The sequence below is a fragment of the Lagopus muta genome, chromosome 17, assembly GCF_023343835.1.
Source record: "Lagopus muta isolate bLagMut1 chromosome 17, bLagMut1 primary, whole genome shotgun sequence".
NCBI classification, from domain to species: Eukaryota; Metazoa; Chordata; class Aves; order Galliformes; family Phasianidae; genus Lagopus; species Lagopus muta.
The window spans coordinates 12419280-12443454 of record NC_064449.1 but is presented as its reverse complement, the minus strand read 5'-3'; the positions used below and the strand labels follow the sequence as shown (position 1 = coordinate 12443454).

At 42.4% G+C, this 24175-nt stretch overlaps 1 protein-coding gene across 10 annotated transcripts in view; it reads right to left on the bottom strand.

Moving 5' to 3' along the window:
* Positions 1-901: 901 nt before the first annotated feature.
* The window catches only part of HIC2 (HIC ZBTB transcriptional repressor 2), a 74784-nt gene continuing 51510 nt past the window's right edge, over positions 902-24175 (bottom strand). For 6 of the 10 annotated variants that reach the window (XM_048964640.1, XM_048964639.1, XM_048964641.1 and 3 more), the window contains 2 exons: positions 13803-13941; positions 902-7823 (listed from right to left, as the gene is read on the bottom strand). In XM_048964640.1, coding sequence (XP_048820597.1) covers positions 6075-7787 — 1713 coding nt within the window. In that variant the 5' untranslated portion in view covers positions 7788-7823; positions 13803-13941 and the 3' untranslated portion in view covers positions 902-6074. The remainder of the gene's footprint in view (positions 7824-13802; positions 13942-24175) is intronic. The other 4 variants (XM_048964647.1, XM_048964648.1, XM_048964646.1 and 1 more) reach the window with 1 other exon arrangement.

Sequence of the window (24175 nt, the reverse complement as noted above, 5' to 3'; positions counted from 1 at the left end):
TCCAGAATTTGTTTTCAAGATTATGGCCAGTTCTTGAACACAAGAGTAAGCTTATGAAAAAAGTTTGCAGTATTTGAAGAAACTTTGTTCATGGTGAGTAAATCATTAAATTCAAATAAAAATAAGAAAAAATGCTAAAGTCCACTTAAATCCTCCAGGATCGCAGAAATCAACAAATATCCCCTTTCTTTATTCTAATTTTTAAGACTGTTGCAGGTCCATAACTGCTAATTCTACCAGTACTGGAATGAGAGGCTTCTGAAATACAGCTTTTGCTAGGGACTCTAGTCACCGTACACAATTGGGAATCTGAGGCCCATCACAAGATGGCACAGATGCTGTTGAGTTTGGCACAAAGCTTCCTCTAGCTATCTTAGGCATTGACTCCGTATTTTTGAGAGCCTTATTGCTTCCATGGTAAACAGTAAGTGGAGGATGAGAGGGAGTTTTAAAAAGGAGCTATATTCTGATCTTCAGGCAGGATGTTAGACTCATCTCAGTCACAAGCTGCAACTGGAAGCACGAACTGTTCCTCTGATGACTTCTATGTTCTCCAAATTTTGCCAACATTCACCTCAAAATTCACTTGGTTGCACTGAGTGCACTGGATGTTTCCTCTGGTCAAGACCCTTACTCCCGCTTTTCAGAACTGAAGCGACAAGGTAAAATACTGCTAACCCAGACTGAACCTGCACTGCTTGAAAACAATGCTTTCTACACACACAACAGAGAGGAAAATAAAAACAAAAACAAAATAGGAATCTTAGAAAGAGTGACACTGTAACTGGAAACATTTAAATACAGCAAAACATAAATTCCTCTTCTATGCAAAGCTACAAAAGTCCAGTCTTTGTATTGTCTTCACAGGTTATGGTTTATGGCTATGCTGAGAGTCTCTGAGATTCTTTTTTTTTTTTTTTTTTTTTTTTTTTAAATATATTTTTTTTCATTTTTTTGAAATCCTGTAGAGTAGACCCTGCAGACACATCTTTGTGTTTGCAACTTTCTGAATTACATTGCAAAACTGTGCATACAGAATCTGAGAAATAAATACATTCATTACTGCACATACATCTTGATACAAAAACAACACTGTCAAATAGTGTTTGCACCATCTTTGTTAGATATTAAGACCAGGCAAAATTAATATTTCATTTTCCATCAGCCCCCCCATCAAATGTTTGAGGTGGCTTTGGTGTAGAAGGTAAAAGCTACAAAGGGTCAAGACTAATGATGGAGAGGTTTTCTAAAAAACAATCCTTTCTTTTTTTTTGGCTTCAGCAATATTTTTGCAAACCATCTTCATTGGTCATCATTAGACTCTTCTAACATGCAAATCTATCTTAAGTTTCACCTAGAAAGCCTTATGGTTTTTGGTTGGTGTCTTTGCACGTGACTGCAAGGTATGGAGTGAATCACTCCGGCTGTTTAATTAAAAGGTGGCTCAGATAGTCAGAACAGCATAGCTCAGGCCCCAGGGCAGCTCTGGATAGAAGAAGGGAGCTACGTGTCTGCGCTCGTGCCCTCACCCCAGACCAGTAAAGCTTCCCTGGCCACCACTGCATTTCACAGGGAGATGCCGCCTCTGCGCAGCCCGTGCTGACGCAGAGCGTGGCACAGAGTTGTGCATATTCTTCCACATCAGCAGCCACAGAGCTTCACAGAAGCTGCGTGTCAATAGCTCTTTGGTGTTTTCTGTGATCTTTGTGGCTCCTGCTAACTTCCCCAAATGCACAGAGCTGGGCTTTCATTTATTTTTGCCAGGAATTTGGTTTTGGAGGTCTTGCAGTAAGGGCAGGAAAACAGCTAAACCTAGCTCAGTGATTGCTAGCCCGAGGGAGATGAGCTGGGTATAGCAGCTCCCTCGTTTCTGACAACACTCTTCTCTGATCCCCAAAACTTCTCCCATCCCTGTACGCTCTCCTGGGGCTTCTCCACCCTCCCACTCAAGGTCCTCTGAGGAAGAAGTTGGCTGTTCCCCATGGCTGCAGGCTGTGGGCCTTAGCAGCTGAGCCTGCACAGTATGAGGGCCTGGGCCTTGCACAGCAGCATCCCTCATGGGCTGGAGACAAAAAGTCCTAAACCTACGTGACATAGTTCTGACTGCTCTCCCTCCCCACCCTCACTGAGCAGTGTTGGAATGCAGGCTGGCTTGCAGTTCCCCCCTCCCGAATTGGGGAATCTGCAATAGCCTTCAGAAGAGAAACCAATGGAAAAAACAAAGATTAATTTTGACTGGCCCCTAGATCTGTTGAGGTCTGAAACTGTAAAAGTTTATGTAAACAATGAGATAAATATATTAGTACTTTTCTGAGCCAAGTGAGGTTCCATACTCATTCAAATGTGCTTTGGTTTAAAAAATAGTTTTGTGAATTTGGGTATGAGCTTATTTTTTATACAACTTTCACTATTTTATCTTTTTTTTTTTTTTTCCTGTTACTCCGAAAACATTCTGGAACTAAGTGACTAAAGCATATGCTTAAGCTGCCAGGCCTCTTTTTTTTTTCTTTCTTTTTTTTTCCTTTTTCTTTTTTTTTTTCTCTTTAATGTTTTATTCCTCTTGAGGCTCTCTGTGTATCTTGAAAAAAAAAAAAAAGCAACTCCCTCCCCCCACCCTAAAACTCTTAAAATCTTAAATATGAAACTAGTGTTTTGCTTTCTCATTAAAATACAGAAAAATGTTTGATACAATACTATGTCGTACAAATGCAGTTGAGTGTTCAGGCCCCAAGCAGGCCTTAAACAGTCCCTGAAGTTTTGAGTATTATTAGTTATTCATTATTACTGTCACAATTTGGAAAATGTTTATACTCAATCTACGGAACACAACTTTACGCAGCTACTTGAAAAAAGAACAAAATTTCCTTTTGTACAATACTCTTGCTGTACACAGACTTTAGTCGTATTGTTTAAGTGCTGGGGGAGAGGGATAAAGTAAAAAAGCCATTCTGGGGAAAAAAAAAAAAAAAAAAGCATTGGGTCCTGAAATTTCAAAATGATTCTCAAAGCTTAAGAAAGAAATGAAGAAGGTACCTAGAAGGGGAAGGAGAAGCTACATCACTCACACGCATGCTTGTAAAAATGGAATTAAACGAGGGGGAGCAGGTTGGTTGCCCACTTTGGATCTGACCGTGCTTCCCTGAGCTGTGGGTGCTCCATGCCTTGGCTCGGCAGCCCCAGCTCCAGCTGCATCCTATGGCCTCTGCACAGCTCCCCTCCCACTTACCCCATCACCACAACAAACTGTGGGGCTATGAGCAAAGGGGGGAAAATGGTGCCCAAAACCTACTGCAGAGGCAGAGCTTACTGCCAGCAACGTTTCTCACTAGGAGAGCTAAAGATAATTGTCAAAATCGGGACTTGGTGGGTTCCGAGCCAGCCAGCAGAAAAGGAGGCTCTGCTGTGGCAGCAGCCAGAGGCAGCATGAGATTGAGCTCAGCTTTCAGGCTGCTGGAGGGAAGGTGAAGGCAGTGTGAAAGTGCCTTGGAACTAATTTTGTATGGCTGTCCTTAAGCCCCGCTGGGACTTACTTCGAGAAGAAGGTAGATGGCAAGGCCTTCCCTCTTTTCCCCAAAGATGATTCTGGGGATGTTCTTAGGGAGGGGGTTGGCTGGGAACTGAGGGAAGAAAAATTCAATATAAATTCAAATGTGGAAGTGCTAAAGACACTAAAAACACACCTAGCCCCCCCAGAAGAAAAGAGCGTGCTTCAGCATGATGAGAAATGGAAAGTCCGTGCTCCCCTCATGCCCCAAGTCACAGTGGGGCCAGAGCAGGCAGACAATAGCACGAGCAAACAGCACAGCAGAGTGGGCAGGAGAGGGGCAGCGTGTTCCCTGTAATGTGACACCAGGCCAAGGCGCAGCTCAGTTAGTCTATTGCTTGGAGCCTGGATTCCAGTTTCCTCAGTTCATTCAACTGACCCAAAAACTTCTTTTGGACTAGTCCATCTTAACAAAAAAAAAGAAAAGAAAAAAAAAAAAAGAAGCTTATATTTCTTAGTTTTAGACAAACATGCTCACTTTTTTTTCTTTTTCTTTCTTTCTTTCTTTTTTGGTCAAAACTTAAAAAAAAAAGTTTATTTTTTAAAAAAAGATAAAATGTGAGGTTTGGTAAACCCTATTCAGAGACTATACTGGTTTGAGTGGGGAAAAAAAAAAAGGAGAGAGAAAAAATACAAGTGTAAACTTCTCAATTCAGAAGGGATGATTCTACTGGCTGTGAATTTTTACCACCACAGTCACAGGAGGCTTGAAATAAGCCATAGCTTTCCACAAGGTCACGCCAACAAAGTCAAGGGGGCCAAGAATTGGTGGGCTGAGTTCTCTGTCTCTTCTCCTAAACCAATAGCAGCTGTTGGCTGTGATGTCTTATGCAGATGTTGCAAGAACATTTTGTTTCTTTTCATTTTTCTTTCTTTTTGTGTGCGTGTGTTAAACTGTGTAAAAAGGAGGATATGAAACACTTTGGTTTGCTTTTTCCTCCTCTCCTCCACCTTATTGCACTCTGGATTCTAGTAAATTATAGACTGCTATGCCCTCACCCTCTGTCCTGCCAGGTGTTTACAGACTGACCCAGATGTGCTGGGGGAGTGGAAGATGAGGGGGGCATTTTCCTCTCCCCATAGTATCCAGATTCAATAAACAAAGCTGGAAAGGGCCCAGAAAACTCAGAGAAGTTTTCTTCTTTTATCTAAAAGTGACTACAAACAGCCAAGAGACTGCGAACGAGCCAGGCTGAGCAGCCAGCACAGCTTCTGGCTCAGCATATTTTTTGCTTTGTCTTTGGCCAAGCTTTGCTTTAACATTTCTCTAGCTGACTTGATGGAAGGACAGGGTGGTAAAAATCCCTTAATTTAATTTAGCTTCTACCTTTATACATTTAATTACTTACAATAAGAGAAAAAAAATGCCTAATCTTTCACTAACCATCTTATTGTTCTCATGAATTCAAGAGGTAGCAAAGGTAACGAGTCTGTACACACAGACTTGTTCTTTAGTGAGGGAGGAAAGCTAAAAACATACACACACACACAAAAAAAATAAAATAAACAATAATAAAAAAGTACCTAAGGAACTTGTAGCAAGTCCAGCCTACATCAAACCCCCTCCCTACCCACCCACCATAGAATTAACCTCAGACCTTCCAGTTCAAACATTCACATAAACGTTACAATGGTTTTTCCTTTAATAAAAGTACCTCTAAGCAAAGAATATTCATATGAAACTACTAGAAAAGTAAAGACGACCCCCTGCTCACTGAAAAATTCTCAGGGCATCCAGTCCCTGGTTCAGTCATGGGTAAGGCTGAAGAGGTTTGCATGTTTTGTGGGAAAAGGTGGTATGTGGTTACGTGTGCCAAGGATAAAGATTAAAACCAAATGAGTGAGGGATGGTAAGGAAAGCATCACCAGCTCTTTAAGCAAAGCACCCTGGCACTGCATGCCTAGGTAGATGGCTGTCTCCACCATGGCCAGCCCAGCAGGGTGGGTGGTGGGTTCCATCACTGCTTTGGCTTTACCACAGCATCCAAAAGGGCTGCCAACCCTGCAAGATGGTCCACAGACAGTTTCAGTGTTTGTGAGGGCAATGCAATGTTTTTTCATATATGTATGCTATTTTCTTTTGAATGGCAAGAAATACCCTACTGAGTTTCATTTTAAGAGAGGACATGACTAGGGCCACAGCATCGCATAGGAAAGAGGCAGGGAGGCTGGATCCAGCAGAGAACGAAAGTTCCCTTCTTGCTTCAGATTCCCAAAATGACAATGAAGTCAGTGCACATGGAAAGAAGTGACATTTCATGCTAGATCACCAAGATTTTGAGGGAGAGTTGGACTAAATGCATCAGCTTGGCTGTGGACCTTTTTTTTTTTTTTTTTTTTTTTTAAGGGAAAACAACTTTTAAAAAAATGTTAAAGCTACATTTGTTTAGGCCTCCCATGACTGAACAGAGTATGGGGAGTTGCCCCCTTTTTTGTTTGTTTGCTTGTTTTTGTTTTTTTTTAAGCAGCAAGTCTTACAGAAAGGTAAATCACTGCGGATGGGCTCGAAGCTCATTCTGGAGTCTTTGGCTTATGTGGGAGAGGTATGCATTCGCAGGTGGCTGATCAGATTGCGCTGCTGGGTGAATTTCCCACCACACAGTTGACATTCGTAGGGTTTTTCTCCTGAGTGGACACGCATATGCTCTGTCAGTCGGTACTGCCGGGTAAAGCGCATCCCGCATTCCTCGCAAGCAAAGGGCTTGAGCCCCAGGTGGCTGCGCATGTGCCGTGTCATGGTGCCCCGCTGTGTGAACATCTTGCCGCAGATGTTGCAAGGGAAAGGCCGCGTCAGCCAGTGAGTCTTCTCATGCTGTCGCAGTGTCGCTGGATCCTTGTAGCTCTTCTCACACACAGAGCACTTGAAGGGCCGGGACTCTGCAGAATAGGACTGGTTGGGGTTGGACAAATCCTCGGCTTCATCCTTGCCGCCATATGTGCCTTCCTCCTTGATGTAAAGGTCTTCCTCAGTGTGTGTCTCCACATGGGCATTCAGCTGCTCAGAGCTGGGGAAGCCTTTGCCACAGGGAATGCAGACATACAGGTTGTCACCATACGCCACTGGCTCAAATCCCTCCTGTCGGTAGACGTAGTTGGCACTGGTATGCCCACCACTCTCGCTCTCACTCTGGCCACTGTCATCACTGTTCTCTTTGCCATTTTCTACCTCCTCCTTACACGAGTAGGGCAGGTCTGCACCATAAGCCCCAGCCAGGCTCCGCTCCACAGACTTGGACAAGGGCCCCAGCAAGATCCCATTGGGCAGCCCTTCGCCTTCATCCCTGTCTTTGCCTCCGTCCTTTCGGTCAAAGGCATTATCTTTCTTGATCCACTCCTTCTTACGGGACGAATGCCGGAGGCCCTTGCGCTGGCTGCTCTCTGTCAGCGAGTGGTGGCACTCCTCACTCAGATCCATCTCCATGGGGTCACTGCTGTCCGCTATGCTGTGAGGGGCTCCAACTCCAGACTCGTCAAATGATGAGGCACTGTTGGCTGCAGGGGCTGAGGCAGATTGAGGAGAGCCATGCTGGCTTTCGCTGTGCTGCGTGTCATCGTGAGAGGCTGCAACTGGGAGTGATGGACTCTTTTTGGACAAATCGAGGCCGAGCTCCTGATCACCAGTGCTCCCATTTGCACTACCACCCCCACCACAATTCTTACTGGCTCCCCTGCTTAAGGAGTGACAGTTCTCTTGATTGGAGCTGCTGATAAAGACCTCATCATCAGAGAGCTTTCCCTTTGACAGCTCCTTTGTATGGGAGCCCTTCAACCCCTCATTTGACCCTGAATAGCGAGCTTGAATGACAGAAGCAGCGGAAAGTCTCTGAGTCCTGGCAGATCTCCCAACACCAAGGCCACTGGCCTTGCCAGAGAAGGACTTGCTGCTCCGCTTTAGCTTCTTTCTGCAGAGAGCTGCCAGGTCGTGCAGTTGGAGGTAGCTTGCTGCGGTGAGGAGAGCACTGAAGTTCTGTTCACCGGGCTGGTCAGTCGTTAAGAGCTTACCAGTATAAATAAAGTCCAAGATCTGACGGAACACGGTGGGGTTCACCATGTCCGTGTCTAAGTTAATCAGGTTGTCATGCAGGACAAGGGATTTGAAATACATGCTGCTGGCTGCCAGGATGTTCTTATGGGCACGAAATAGGGCATTTTCTACCACAATGATCACATCACAGAGGAAACCTTTGGCTCGTTGCTGGTTCAGCTGCAGTAGCAGTTGTTTGGCATGATTTGGCAGTTCCATCTCCACCTTCTCTTCCTTTCACCTTCACTTTACCACCTGCAAAACAGGATGATGGGAAGTGTGAACCTGCTGTTTCCACTCAAACAAGTCTACATTTAATAGACTGGCTTAACAGTGTGCAGTCGTTGTTCAACTTGACACTGACTATGGAGGTCTGGGTATGATGTAGCCTTGCAAGCTGTGATCCTTCCTGGATTACGGACAGAAGTATTACTCACACTAAGATTTCAAGTCTCAAAAATCAGATTTTTACAAAAGAAATCATCATTGGCTGGAATTGCTATTCAAAAGACACTAGTGAGAAAACAGTAGTTAGGTATAGGGGAAAACTTTTTGCTTTTCCTAACACAAATCTGAAGGGGGAATAAGGAGAAAGATAAAAAGGAAAGGGAAAAAAGCATCTCTCTCTCTGCCATTTGTATATCTGAGCATGTAAAATAACTAGCATAAGCTTCACCTTCCCTGCTTTAATATGATGAAGTCTTACAACATATTAAACTCCAGCAGCTCTGGGGTTGAGAAAATGACATTTAGCAACTAAATCCAGTGGAGATGGAATTAATCACACAGAAGTGTCAATGGGAAATCTCCTTAAGAAAGGCTGTTTTAAAAATCACCCCCCAGGCAATGTCCATATCCTGATCCACTAACATTAAGTGCTAGAATCAACCTTGGACTGCCTGAAATTCAGGATGCTGAGCTAGCTAAATGCCAGCAAGTATATTTAACAATCTGAAACTGTTTTCTCAAGTTAATTCCTCCCTTAATTTTGAAAGATTTTTGTCTAAACAAATAGAATTCAAGTAACCTATCTCAAATAGCAGTCTCTCTACCCTGAAATACTGGTAAGAGAGTAAGATTGTGGTTACCTCTGTGTAGTTCATGTATTTCACTAACGGTATGTACAGTGTAATTTATTTTAGATATTTATGTTGATTTATATTGATGGCCCTTATTAAGCAGTTGGTTTGAGAAGGATCCAAACTAACTGCCACTTGCAAATTTGGTAGATATGAGAACATGTAGAAATTAGAATTTAAAATCGGGGCTGCATTCAGAAATCCAAGATTAATTTTGTTTCTTTTGTTGTTGTTGATATTTTTGTTTGAAAGCTGTCGGCTGCTACTTGTAATGGGCATTTATCTGTTAATTTAAAATTCATTTAAAGTAATTTCTGAGCTTCAAACATAAAACAGCTACCTTCATCTTTCCCCTTCTCCCTTTCTTTCCCAGTTCATCTTATTATTGAAATAGATTTCTGCTTTTGATGGAGGAGCAGGCCCTACATCCATAGAAATGAAGATTATTCTCTTAAAATCGACTTGACTTGATGCTTTTATTGTTTGTGTGTTCCATTCTGTCACATCAGATTTCAAATGATAAAGCATTAAGCTGATCTAGGCTTATCTTCTCTCTGGGTCAAGTATGTGTACTCAAGAAAAAGAAATAATGAATAATACCTCCATAGTTAAAAAAAAAAAAAAAAAAAAAAAAAAAAAAAAGCCTCCTTCATACCTTACTTATATTCTTACTGACTGGTGATGAATAAAAAGTTTTCATTTTGCAGAAGGGTGTTAAATTTACGTCATCTGTTTCCATGCAGCAAAAGGATTTTTCTTTATGAAAGAAGCAACCAAAAAGTAAACTGCTTTTCTTCCCAAACTGCTGACTCACTAGAATGGCACTTCTGCAGTTACCGAACTATCTGCCAAGCAGGTGCCTCCCTTCTTCCACAGGACACATTTTTTTGGTTGACCAGCCTGCAATTTGCCTTTGCATTTGGTAGAATTTTGTGGCCCTTGTTCTGTGCACACAGATCACAGTTGCTTTTCACCTTGATCCACAGCTAAAATGACTGTTCTGCTTTTCTGTTCCATTCCTATCCATTTCACAAGGGATGGGATCCACATTAAATGGTGAATTCACTGCTCATTAATACCGCTTGCCAAGATGGCTGGCTTTAAAAAGGGTCTCAGCCAAAGAAGGAAATACAGGCTTGCTATGGTTTCAGACAATTATTTCTTCTCTCTCTCTAGTGTTTCTGTCATAGAAATTCATTCTGCCGCTTCTTGAAAACATAAAGGGATTACCACCAGTGAACTACGTTGAGCACTTTAAAAACAAGTTTTGCTGGAGATGGTTACATCAGAGCTACAGTGCACAGGCAGTGCGTCTGGCTGTAGTTGCTTTCTTCCAGAACTGCTGATTAAAAAGAAGAAGTAACAAGTGAGGCACCAAATGCCCACTTTTACCAGGCCTGTAAAAGCACTTCTGGGTCACCAACATATATTCATAGGGACGGACAAAAACTTGGCTTGCAACATAACACTCTGTCTCTAGATATGAATGCATCCTGCTCAGCAGTAGCAAGAGACCACCTGTTACTGCACTACAACTGTAACAGTGCTTCTCCTTGCATATAATATGCAAAATACCTCAATATAATTTTTAAGTGTTCCATAAAGAAAATGCAGGAAGAGAAAGGAAAGATCATAGCCAGCATTTTTTTCTTGAACAGACTAATAAAAAAAATATGCGTTCCTGAACTAGAAGTGAGCTTGTTTACCATTCGTATGACACTTGAAGCAGAGGTCTAGAAATTTCTGCAGACATGTTTGTCTAAGCCTTTGCAAAAAGTGAAGGCTTGTTGCAGCTACAAATGGGAACCCTTCTGCCTTAAATGATCTTGAAATGAGATAATGAGGTAATGAGCCTGCAGGGAAAGCAGCCCCAAAATTATATTTGGCTTTTTACTGAACTCTATGAGAAAGATAATGTTATTATTAAAACGCAGTATGTTCTGCAGCAGGAAAATTAGCATAGTACACGTTGTTTAAATTATATTTATCTCACATCTCAAATTTTACAAAAGTAAAATTTCAGTAGGACAGAAGTATGAGATAGGTTATTACCTATAGTAGATTTTAAATGCAGCGATCAAGTTTAAGCAGTACAACACCATCTGTCAAATTTGAATTTGTTAGCTGAAGTGTAACGTGGATTTAGCAACCCCAACAAAACGAATATAATAGAACAGGGCAGGCAAAACCTTCAGCCAAGTTTAGATCTCCATATATAAAAGTTTGTCAGAAATTGCCCACTGAGGGTTTTTACCAGAACAGCAACGTGGGTCAGAGAGCACACCTTTGACTGAATACCTTTGTTGGCATACCTGGCTTATATATCTTGTACAGTCCTGGACACAAATAAATTCATTCCAGATGTTTTCGAGAGTTGACCAATTATAAACCCTTCTTTAGCAGTGATGCATTTTGTGAGTAGGGGAATGCTGGAAATCTTGTTAGCAAAAGGACAAGCATGCATTATTCCTTGACCTCTGGCATTCCTAAGTTCTCACTTCTAGTGGAAAGCGTGGGATCAAAGATAGCTACAAGGTTAAGTCCTGTATAAAACTGAGCAGATCTTCCCAAACAAATGGCAGGTGCAGCCTTACAAAGGTCTTCCTATCCGTCAGTTTGCAGAGAATGGTTCTTAACAAACCTTGAAAATGTGCACAACATTACCACCAGTATTAACAACAAAAGCCCCCAAAAGACCCTGAAAAACCACAGTGGTTTATATTTTGTGTATTTCAGTATAATTTTTAAGAACCCTTCCTTTTTTGTTTTCTGCAAGAAGATTAAAAAAAAAAACAAAACCACAAATTCCCCATTTATAGGGAGTTCTCCGATAAAAGAAAAAACAACAACAACAAAACCAAGGGTCACAGTCTTTCAGTATTGAATTTGGTGTGCAAAATTTCACTCCTTTGCATTTAAACAGGATCACAGAAGACTTTAATCAAAAAGCAGTAGAGGTAGTTTTTCAGATTTAGGTTGCTTCCCAGTCATTCAAGACACAGTTTTCAAAGCAGAACTTGCTTAAGTATTCTTGTGCAAGTAAGGAAGAAAGCATGACTGAGGCTCTCCACTACTCCACTATATCCATGTCATTGCGACACAGCACATGCAAAGATATGAAAAATACAGAGCACAAATCACAGATTACAGCAATGCTGCAAGCAAATGCCACACATTGAACAAAGCTACACAAGCTAAAAGCATTTTCACAAGCAGTAATGCCCAAGGAGCTGAGTAACTGAGCTGCTGTGCCCAGGTTTGAGCATGCAGTCATCAAGTGCGCGTGGAGAACATGCAGAACACATCAACAGCTCCAGGAGCTTTGCTGCTCTCACTACAAAGCAGGAAAAACGTAATTTGCTCTCAATTTCTGTAAAGACTTTGGAAATCGCTGAAAATTAGGTTGCCAAAGTACAGGAGAAGAGGAATCCCTTCACTCCCTGTAAATGGTATAAAATCTACATATTCATTACAGATTTGAGTCTCTTTAACATTCCTAAATCTTTTCCTAAAAGTAATTCCTGAATAAACATTGTGTGTTCTCTTAGCAGCCTCTAGTAGGAGACACTGTCTGATTTCACCCGTGTTATAGATTTTAACATCTGAATACTGTTCACCTTCTAAGAAGCAACAACAGTGAAGCAAAGAATCAATCAAAAACAGATTTAAGGAATCACTCATTTCGTGGAGAGGATTTGTGCCAAGCACCTGAACAGTGAACTAACAGTACTGCAGATAAAACCAGCAAACAAATTAGATGTGATGTATCAAATTAGATGCCAGTAAAGCATTAGCCTAGCATGCATGTTATAATACATCTAGGAAAAAATAGGGTCCTGCTTACTTATGACTCTTCCTTGCTAAGCAGTTCTGCTGCACCAAGTAGACATGCAGTAGTGAGCATGGGAAAGAACAAGACAAACAAAACCAATTGCTTTCTTTGTTGCTTTTTCCCACCAAGTTACTTCCAACACTAAAAATGCTGTGTCCAGCTACTGTCGTATCTAGGTGAAACTGAAGCATGGATTCTTCACCCTTCAGTTTCAGAGGAACTAACTTTTTTAGAGAACTGGAAAATCCTAGCAGGAAGAGCTTTCCTACTGTTCGCTGGCTCATCTGATCTTTCTTTCCCTACCCCCCCAGAGAACTTACTTCCAGGATTTTCCCAAGGTATTGGTGAGGTGGTCTTTCAGGGCTGCTAACCTTCCCCCCAGGAGCTGCAGTTGGCAGGTCATTAACCCATACCTTGTGAATGTATTCACATTCCAGAGCAGCAGAGGCAGACAGGAATGCATGAACTGTGTTAGCTCAAACTGTTCTCTATCCCCTGTGAGAAGGCAGACAGCAGAACATTGAAGCAGAGGCAAGAACATGCACTTTTTCATCATCGGCATTAGAACAGCAAAAGCTCTTTGAGATGGTCTCAAGCAGAAAACTGGATGCAGCACCCTTGTTTTTCACACTAGAGTATCTCACGCTTCAAAATAGGTAGGACCAACATGTCAAGTTACAGGGGATAGGTCTGCAGAACTGGGGAAGGGAGAGAAAGCAACATGCAGGAGAAAGCAGGATGCGCAGCTGCTGTTGCAAGTGTACACAAGGAAAGGAAGAGAATGGAGGATTATTTCACAGAGGATACCATATCAGCAAACATAAAGTGGTCCTTATCTTGTTTGTTACATTCCATTTATTGCCAGATAGAACTGCCATCCTGTCTCCCTCAAGCAATTTACAAGACGCCCGCAGAAATGGTGTAGCTTGGGATATGGTCACAAGCACCTCTTTGGTACCTTTGTTCTGCAATGTTTGGACGTTTTGTATGTGGGCAGTACATGCTCAACTGCTACCAGCGTCTGACCCAAAAAGGAGAGAAGATAGAGTCAAATGATGTCCCTAGTCCTTCTCTTTCCTGTCCTAGAATAACAATCAGAGCCTGACATGGCTAGTTCCTTCCCCGCTGCATGGCAAACTCTATAGGCAATGGAGATGTCCGTGGGTGAGGAGGATAGAGGCCCTGTGTGCACGAAAGCACTAACATCAGGAGAGCAAAGTGATTTCCAGTAATTGCAAGGCTGCAGCAAAGCGGGAACACCTTGCTATAAAAGCCAAGACTACGAGCAGTAGAATGCAGATTAACCACTTGGTTGCCGCTTACCATGCCAGGTACATTGGGCTAAAGGCACCTCCATCCAGTGCTGCCCGACGTGCCAGGTACATCCCATGATGTTCCATTGAAATCACAACAGGCCATCAATAGAACGTGGCTGCACGGATGCAGAATGGAGAACCAGGCGCTGTTAAATGCAATTAAAAAACGGCAATCAAAATTGAAACGTACATTTTAAAATGGCCATCTGCCTTAAAAATGTAACTACGAAAACAACCTCCCCTCCACCCATCTCCCCCGAGCTGATCTGTGACAGAAAGAGCAGAAGACTTCTGCACTTTTCCTGATGACTTGCTCTGTCCACCTCCATTCAGGACTCCAATGGCACTGAGTTTCAGGGGTACCAGGGAACACATATCCAAGAACAGCAGATCCCAGGCTATCTGCACCAGCTTCCCTACTGCCTAGAAATACAGGCAGGTAATATCACCATTAGAAATGCTTCTGTAATGGGAAAAAAAAAAAAAAATGGTGCCAGAGCTTCATGGTCTTGTTATCCACATACAGACAATGGAAATAGTACTTAAATGCTGATCCTTCATGTTGTTCCCTTTTCCCTGTTCCCCTTCCCAAGCTCTTGAAATCCTTCTCTCATAACATCTCTGATGTTATGGCATGGATCCAGGCTGAGTCCTTTGGCTTTTGTTACATCTGTGGAGCAAGGAGGGAGGAAGGAAAAGAGAATATTGAACCCTCCTGATTACAATGATGCTTCACTAATAACTTTATTATCCGCTCTTGGAGACTGGAAATGATGTTGATTCGTAGTGGACTACAGCTCATATGAGAGTAATGAAACTTAAGACATACAATTCCACCCTTCCCTGCCCAAAAGAAGAACAACATCCTTTTCATGCCAAAAAAAGCACATCCCACTGATGCACACAGCTTGTTAAACCTAGGGTATCCTCTGCAGTACATATCGTCCTCTTCCAAGAGTCTCTGCAGTCAGCTCTGGCAGCGTTATCAAGGAGGACATTCTCAGGAAAGATGCTAAGCACAGGCCTCTCCTTACAATTGTTGTTGCTCGAAGCGGGTAAAAACCACCAAGAAATAAACCTGCAGCCTCGCAGGGATTTAAGACAGGACTTTTGCATAGTTCATATCACATTGATGGCCACACATCTCCATCTGTGCTACTGCAGATAGAAATCTTATATTTAAAAAGTTAGAAGAATATTGATTACCATTTCAACCTTAAAAGGCTGAATGGAAAAGACTGACAGCAGTGAATCTTATCTGTATGAGAGTGAATGTAAGGGACAGCAGTGGCATGGCAAATTGGAAGTGTTTTCATGAAAAGGACACCAAATGAGGAGGTCTTGATTCTTCTTGGACATCTGCTGGGCTCAGACACATCCCATCATTCCTATCTGCAAACTTATCCTCACAGTTCTGTTACTTAATCCCTTCCATAAGAATAGAGCTTTCATACTCAGATTGTCCTGTTTTGACTGCTCTATACTGTAGATTTTTAAATATTGTCAATACAGTGAAGAAGTGAAATGTGTTTGCTTCCTGACCTGGGCTATACTGAACCAAGAGCATTTGCTGAAATACAGACCAGAGCTCCCGCTCTCCAAGAGCACACACCTTGCATAAAAGCAACACATTCCTGGCTGCACTTGCAGCATCAGGGTTCTGCAAAAGACTCAGCAATAGTGGCAGTACTCAGTTTAAGAAAGACTGAATGCTGCATTAAGGTATTTATTGGACTGGTTTTGAGACAGTAGCTCTAGTGCAGATTTACATCCAGATTACAGTAATTCCTGCTACTGTGAAGCAAGAAACTCTTCTCTATGGTTGTGTTTTCCCTCTAGGGCAGAGATTAGCAGAGAACTGCTTAACACAGAGGTGTTTTCTGCTACTAGAGCTGCAGTTAGAAATGAATTTTCCTGCAATTCCTAAACAGAGCTTTTGTATATTATAAATTTATTTTCACTGTTGACACAAAGACTTCCGAAACATACATGGAGGAGAAAGGAAAAGCATAGACATCAGAGATGTTGTCAGGCAGAGCCAGGCACTAAAATTTCTGGCAAATCTGCAGAGTACAGTTGAACTTAGCATAGCGGTGGCACAAAACACATAAAGGCTCAGAAGCAGTAGATGTTGGGTGCTCCTGCAGCCCTGCAACAGCTGACAAGGCTCAGCCCTGGCTTGATACTGCATTACAAGTGGGACAGGCATACCTGATACTGATCTAATGACTCCTTATTCCAATAAAATACCCACATATTCAGTAAAGTAGCTCAGTCCACATAAAAGGAATAGTATCTGTACGCACTCAGCAGGTACAGGCCCTGTGGTATGCAAAATTCCTGTTTCCCACCTACCTTTGAGCATTGGTGCATAGAATTTTCTCTTCACAATGCAAGAATTTAGGATGTGATTAAAGGACTGTTGCTGCCTTCCAGCTAATCCTTGAGAGTTTTAGGCAGAATCTATACCCCAGTGAATTACATGGAATGAAAAGATGCTAAAGGTCCTAAACCTTGGGATCTGTTCCTCAGTGTGATAGGCCAGGGTTCACAGGTGGTGCATGGGGTGGTAGCTGTGTGCTGGACATTGCTTTGGGAGCAAGAGCACACTGTGTTGGAGAAGGAATGTCATGACCCTTTTCTAACAGAGCCTGTCTTACAGCAACCTTCCAGTTGCAGCACAGCTTTAGGTCTCTGAGTCACCATGGGTACAAGCTGATAGTTGGGTTGTGAAATGAAGCAATTCTGCAACAAGTGCACAGTTCTTTGAACTGTCCCTGTGACTGGAGAGGGATCTCCAGGACAGGGATGAGATAGATAGCTAAGAGTGTTAAATCCATCAGCTGTTGTGACTCAGACCCATCAACGGGGTTTGTTAGAGCAAACAGGGCCTCACAGCATTGGAAGAAATGGGAGAGTCTGAGAAAGATCCTCCCAATTGGCCTGCTTATTTTTATTTCTTGTGTGTACTCAGCAATTTTTTCTGCAGTTAGAAGCAGTCTGTGGAGGAGCATCTGCATAGTGCTAATGTTGGGAACTTATTGCAGTAGATTACACTAAGCTCCAGTCCAAGGGGTGCAGAGAGGACATGGGCACTAAAAGCCTTGGACCAAAATGTTATCTCTCTTGCCATATGCCAGATGCCAGGGAGCTCAGAAACAAACTTTGCCATCTCATTTTTTTTGTACAAGACCAAATTTCATTCACTTATTTCATCTGTGCCTGTGGATTCAGCAGCAGCAGTTGTCCTTAACACAAATAATCAATGCCTTAAATATGGCACCTTTTGCACTTTATCCACCTTTTTTTTTTTTTTTTTTTTTCCCCAAGAACTGATTATGTGCTCCAGCCTCTACTTCCAGATAAATACTTGCCCCTAAGCACTAACCTGCCCTCAGATTCTTACTGCCTGCTTCACTCCTGTGAAGTTTTTCAAGCAAATTAGCTTAAGAATTGGCCCTGGCAGTGTCAAGACCCTGCCCAGCACCCTTGCAAATTGTATGCCTAAATTACCATCCTGAACTTCAGACATGGGGTGCTTTGTGACTACACTGTGTTTCTGCCACTCTGAGCCTGCCAAATGAGAGGATGCCAGAAAGCTACTGTTGCTTGTAAAAGCAGAAGACTTTACAGGCTCAAGGTCTTGCAAACTATCTGCTTTGCAGCCAAATGCATCCAAGATGCAGATATCCTAAGGGGAAAGAGGGCTTATGGTGAGATACTTGAATGTTTTGTGTAATTTTACACATGTTCAGAGTTTTTCATGTTTCCTTGGCTTCCTCTTCAGATGTTAGTGGTCCCTCAAATTCTCATTTCATCTGTCATTCCTCTCTCATCTTCACTTGAGACTACAGACTTTTTTTAAACTTACTAGCTGCAAGGAGGTCACTCTAGTATGCTTCCAAAGTCCTCCTCTTCTTAGAAAGGTTCCCATGCACAACAGTGGTCCAGGACAGCAGATATCTCAGGCACATTTGGCCAGCCTTCTCTGTCATAAGGTTTATCAGCTTCAGTGATTACAACTCCAGGCAGTTACGAAAGGTGACCCAGCATTATGGGATGTTGAAAACTTTGAAACAATGCAAAGTATCTTTCCTTCTCTATGCAGTATTCTTGTCAGTGTCTAAGATTTTCTGACACTTCTCAAAACACACAGATTGTAGGTTCTTATCATAAATCAAGCCTCAAGACATTTCTCCATTAAAAAAAAAAAAAAAAAGTGAAAGGGAGGGGGCAAATCAGAGAAAAAGGTAATTCTGCCCAAGGATTTGGTTTTGAAAAGGAGATTAGCAGCCTGTGCATGTACTTTTACCATGTAATCTGGAAGCTCCTCAGGACAGGACCCCCTGAGCACATCATACTGAATCATACACACACCTCATAGCAAAAGAACCAGCAACTCTCTCATCAGTTCCAGACTGTTCAGCTTCTAACTCAACACTGCCAGAAGGCAAGACTATAACAAATTAACACCATTCACAATTCATTGAAGTTACTGTTCCATTGTTTATTTAAAACACACAAACACACACACACACACTCAAGCTGGCTCTCTGCTGCCATCATCCAAACCCAAGATTTGTAGTGACAGAGGGACAAGCAAAGGCAATCAATTAAACTCATACAGAGCAGCAGTCACTTCACTGGAACTCTACTTAGGTGTTGCTCTTTCACAGCAAGCAAAGCAAAAGAATGCCCACACTGTTCCAGCCTTTAAGACAAAGGTGTAAAAATCCTTATTTCAGCACTTGAATAGAAAAGTTACAAAAAAGAAAAAGCCCCAGGTTTGAAAGGACTCAAGCACAAATATGGGTTGGGCGGAGAATGGCTTGAGAGTAACCTTGGGAAGCATTTAGGAGTATCAGCTGATGAAAGACTCAGCGTGAGCTGGCAGTGTGCGCTTGCAGCCCAGAAAGCCAACCATATCCTGGGTTGCATCAAGGGATGTGAGACCAGCAGGTTGAGGGAGGCGATTCTGTGCCTCTGCTCTGCTCTTGTGAGACCCTGCCTGGAGTACTGCATCCTGTTCTGGGGACCCCAACACAAGGACGTGGAGCTGCTGGAGCAGGTCCAGAGAAGGGTCACAAAAATGATCAGAGGGCTGGAGCACCTCCCCTACAAGGACAGGCTCTTCTGCCTGGAGAAGAGAAGGTTCTGGGAGACCTTACAGCAGGAGGTCTTTCCAGTACCTGAAGAGGCCCTCCAGGAAAGCTGGGGGGGACTTCTTATAAGGGCATGTTGTGAAAGGATGAGGGGAAATGGCTTTCAACTGGAAGAGGGTAGATTTAGACTAGATATTAGGAAGAAATTCTTTACTATGAGTATGGTGAGACAGTGCAACAGGTTGCCTGGTGATGTTGTGGATGCCCCCCTCCCTAGAAGCATTCAAGGCCAGGCTGGATGGGGCTGTGAGCAACCTGGGCTAGAGAGAGGTGTCCCTGCCTACAGCAGGGGGTTGGAACTAGGTGATCTTAAAGGCTCCTTCCAACCAAACCATTCTGTGATTCTGTGACCCAACACTAATGAAACCCATGCTATTTATGAACACCCAAGGGACAATCTGCACCCCTTATCATCACACAAGATGATAGCTGCATTAAAATAGGAAACTTGTCTTACTTCATAAAGCACAAAGTTTACAAAGGACAGTATTAGTGAAAGTAAATAGTTGTCAGAGTAAAGCAAAGAGGTGGCTGTAAGACCTGACAAAGTACAATGGGCTGCTCCCATTTCTGAACTCTGGGTATTAATGCTGTAGGATGAGACCAGTTCTTCTAACATGGTTTACTCTGATGCATCAGTCTGTTTTTATTTTAAGAGATTATCCGGGAGGTGTGTTATGCTTTTATTCACGCTGGAGAAATTAATATTTTATCATGAGATGATCACGATAAGGATGATGTTAAAAGCTGTAGGAGAGTCTTATCCTCCCACCAAATACAGTTTAGTTTGCCAGCATGTATGTGTGTGTCACTAATGATTCCTTCACACAGCATTTGTATCTGTAGGCACTTACTATATGCAGAGCACCTCAATATCTGATGTGCTGCTCACCAGTTGCATCACATAGTCTTTAGAGACAGATTCTTTTTCATTTCTGTTGATTCATACTACATTAAGCCCTGGCATGCTGCAAGTTAGTTTAAAGCATAGTAAAGTTGGCATAATCACCTGAAACCCTTACTTGCTGCCTTTTTTCTCTGTTCATTTTATGAATGTTTTCAGGTTTATGATCACTCTAAAACTGTGTATCCTCTGGCTTCTTTGTCACACCCTGAATGACAGCTGCATCATCCAAAGCTTGGTGTAAAGACAATTTTGGTTTCTGGACAAGTGAATGTTAGACTCCAGTTACCTCCTACAGGCCAACAATAGTTAAGGAACAACTGGATTTTGTACTGAGATTAAGACAGAATCACAGAACGGCCCAGGTTGGAAGGGACCTCAAGGATCATGAAGCTCCAACCCCCTCCTGCCATGTGCAGGGCCACCAACCTCCCCATTTAATACTAGACCAGGCCCCATCCAACCTGGCCTTGAACACCTCCAGGGATGGACAGGGCATCACAGCCTCTCTGGGCAGCTGTTCCAGCACCTCACCTCCCTGATGGTAAAGAACTTCCCCCGACATCCAACTTACATCTTTCCTCCCTCAGCTTTAAACCATTTCCCCTTGTCCTGCTATTATCTACTCTTTAAGAGTTGACTTCCCTCCTGTTTGTAGGCTCCTTTTAGGTACTGAAAGACTGCAATGAGTTCACCCCGCAGCCTTCTTTTCTCAGCATGGAACTGTGGATCCAGAACAGTTGGAAAAATTTTACAGATTTTAAACCCATGATTTATCAAAATGTTTAAATACTTAGGTTTAATTATTTCAGAAGCTATTTACTTCACAGGTGTCACGTAAGGAAATTGCTATGTCATTTGTGCATTTACTTCCTGTCAGAAACAAGTCTAAAAGAGAACCGCAGGCTGGATCACCTTCCTTCTTTCAGCACTATCAAAACCTTCTCATTTGGTAATTATTCCCTTCAAGATGGGTGTGAGGGACTGAAAAGCTGGAGATTATATTCATAGCAGATAACCTTGGGAGAAACAGGAGGTACCAGAGAAACAGGCATGAGGGGTGAAGTTGTGACAGTACTGAAACTATCAGGAGACACAGGTGTACCAAGTGTCTGTTCCAGAGAGCTCTGAGAATACAAATGTGGCCACACCTCGTGCAATATTTAGGCTTGACTGGCAGGTCTCATAAGCACTGAGATGAGAACTCACAAGGAGAATTCACATATTTAAAACCTTGAGCAACAGTTTTAAAAAAACACTAGAAGGCTATTTTAAAAGTTTGCTAAATCACTTCCCCCAAAGCTCTCCCCTATCAGCAAGAAATTGACAAGGAAAAAACAAAACAACAACAAGCGAACAAAAACCCCACAAACAGAACCAAAGCAGCAAAACCAAAACAGCCAGAGGGACTGCAACCTCCCTTACACAGATGCAGCAACTCAGCAGTTTAACAGCTCCATAAATATGATCGGGATCTGGCCAAAGGAGTAAAATGTGCAAACTGCTGCTAACAGCCACAACACTGACGCTGGAACTTAGACTGGAAGGAAAAAAGTATGTATCATTATCAGTTTCAGCAGAACCCGCTAAGATAACCAGCATCAAGACTCCCATGTGATGCCAGAAGTGTGCTTAGTGTGGATATGTTTGGAATAAAACCTTTCTTCTGGCACTGTGCTCTCCCAAACACCTGTATTCAGTCTCATGCCCTTGGATGCGCATTACTCAGCCATATTCAATTCTTTCTTGGAGAAGGGCTAAATAAATCGTAGTATTGTTATGGCACAGTGCAGGTGCTCCAAAACATGCACCTCCTGAGGTTCTTGAACTTGACAAGACACATGCTTCATCTTCCTCATATGACGCGGTGCGTTTTGATGCCATCTACTCTCTCTGACTCATCAGGTCAACTAATCTGGGATTAACCTGTTCCCTTCATGCATTTTCTTGGCAGACACCGTGGTAGTTGGTTTTTTTTTAGCAACAGGAAATGCAACCCCCAAATCCAAAAGCAAACAGTAGTCATCACATGTAAAGAACTTGAATTTGTAGCATTGATGGCATTCTTCTTACCACAGGGATCCTGCACTGTAGAATATTGTAGAATACATCCGTTGTCTAAGAGACTGTTCTGTAGGCTTTCTGTCTCTGCTACCTCAGAGTAAGAAGGCTCACATAAAAACCCTTTTCAAGTTGTGCAGAGGAGAAATAGCAGGCACTCGCCCATAGAAAAAAAGCTATATGGTAATTTATCAAATTTATGTAATATAGCCCAGCTGCACGTGACAATGCTGGCCCTTGCAGAGATAGTTCCAGAACTATGTATTTGCTTTCAAACAGACAAGGTGATTTGGTACAACCACCACATCCTTTCAAAAGGTTGGTTTTGACATGCTGGCAAAGGATTTGGATTTTCCAGCCCTTCTCTAAGTAGAAGGCAATTCAGTGAACACACCCAAGACCCTGTAGCAGACAGCACTCTAACATTTGTCTTCATTATATTCTAATTTCACACAACTTTCTATTATGTGCAGTAGCCAGAAAGTGATGATTAATTTTTTGTGCATTTATAAAAACAGAGGGAAGGTCAAGAAAGCACTGTTACACATGATTTGTTCATTCTTTAGCAGCAGTCTTCAAAAGTGCTGGCCCTGGATTACTGCTCATATTTTCCTGTTGATCTTGAACCAAAAAAAATCAAATATGGGTATCAGGTTTGGTGGGTTTTCAAACAAAAAGTGTATGAAACTAATTTTTGCTAACTTTTTTCTATGTACGTATATTATTACTTTTATAAAACTTCCATATGATTTTTAGAAGCTATGTGAAGCATACCAGAACTTCAGAAAGAAGTCCCAACTCAGAGCACCTCTCACTTGAAAGGAAGGATGATTATTATAATCCACATTTTTCTTTGAGTGAATTTTATTTTCCTCATATGAAAAAGCTTTTTTATTCCTTTGTTTTTTCATTAATCCTACTATTCATAGTAATCACTGAGGAATAAATAATCTAAAGTTTTGTTGGGGGTAAAAATTAGAAAATCCTGATGAGAATAATCCCCCCTCCAAACACAAGACTTCTTCCTTCTGCCACACACTCCCTGAATGCCCTTTTGCCTTCCTGTGAGGGAAGCAAATCCAAAAGATCTGCCATAAAAGCCTGGAAGGCACCATGGTCAGCTGGTGGGGTGGTGCTGGGAAGAAATAGCTTTGTATTGATCATCATTTTGTAGTGATCACCCCTTTGTAGCGATCATAATTTTAGATGCTTAATATTTGCTGTCCTCCTCCCTTGGAACTTTCCAACAGCCCAGCAAGAATGGAAGTTTGGAAGTTCTTCCAAAAATCTTCAAAATGCATCAGAAACCCTGCTGCAGGGCTGCAGGGTGTTGTCTCAGCAGATTCAGTGGATAACAAGAGGTCTTAAATAAAATGTAATACTCTTTTCTGCCCAGACTTGCCAGAAGATCTTAATGCAAATAGAACTCCAGGAAAATTTGGGTGGACTCTAGTAGCTGCCTCTCCCTCAGGGCTTTTTTTTTTTTTCTTCAATCCAGCCTGATGAAATTCATTACAGTTGCATTTAAACTGTGATTTAAATTTTCCAAAGCAGGCAAGGCAGGTTTGAAAGCCTGATATATCAGAATTTATGCCTTTCCTGAAGAGCTAAGGTAAATAGCAGAGCCCTTCCAAAGGGATGCCTGATTGGTCCTCTCAGCCCTTTGACAAGTTTGCTGTCAGACAAGGCCACTGGATTCCTGGCAAGTCCAGCAGGCTTGTTCCTTGAAACCTAACAGCCCCACATCCAAGCATGCCAATACTTTCCTTGGAGGTATTTACAGTTTACTTTTTAGTGCTACTTTAAGTTCAAAGGGGGTAGTAAAGCCCCATTAAGCCATTTACATCAAACTGGTTAGTTAATTATCCTGTTGCAGGCTTTAAATTAGCAGTTTATAACCCCTTCACTAGAGATGCTAGTATTTGGAAACAACTGAGCAGGGACAATTTGCAGTGGGGTGAAGTTAAGGAACCAAAAACAGAAAGAAACTGAATAAATTCCTGTTTTAGTTGGAAGCTGATTAAGTCTTTGAGAATCCAGCAGGGACAGGGGTGGGAGACAGCCCAACATCACAGCTAGCAACGCTTGGGAGGCCGCATCTTGCTTAGGGCTGTGTCTGTGCAGCAAAATTTGGTGATGTGCAGAGTTAAAGAGCTAGACCAAGTCTTGGGGGGGCACCACACCTAGCTGTGGATGAGTCTTCCCTTGCAATGGGATATTCTGCTTCATAGTGTTGTAGTCAAAGGTATTTTC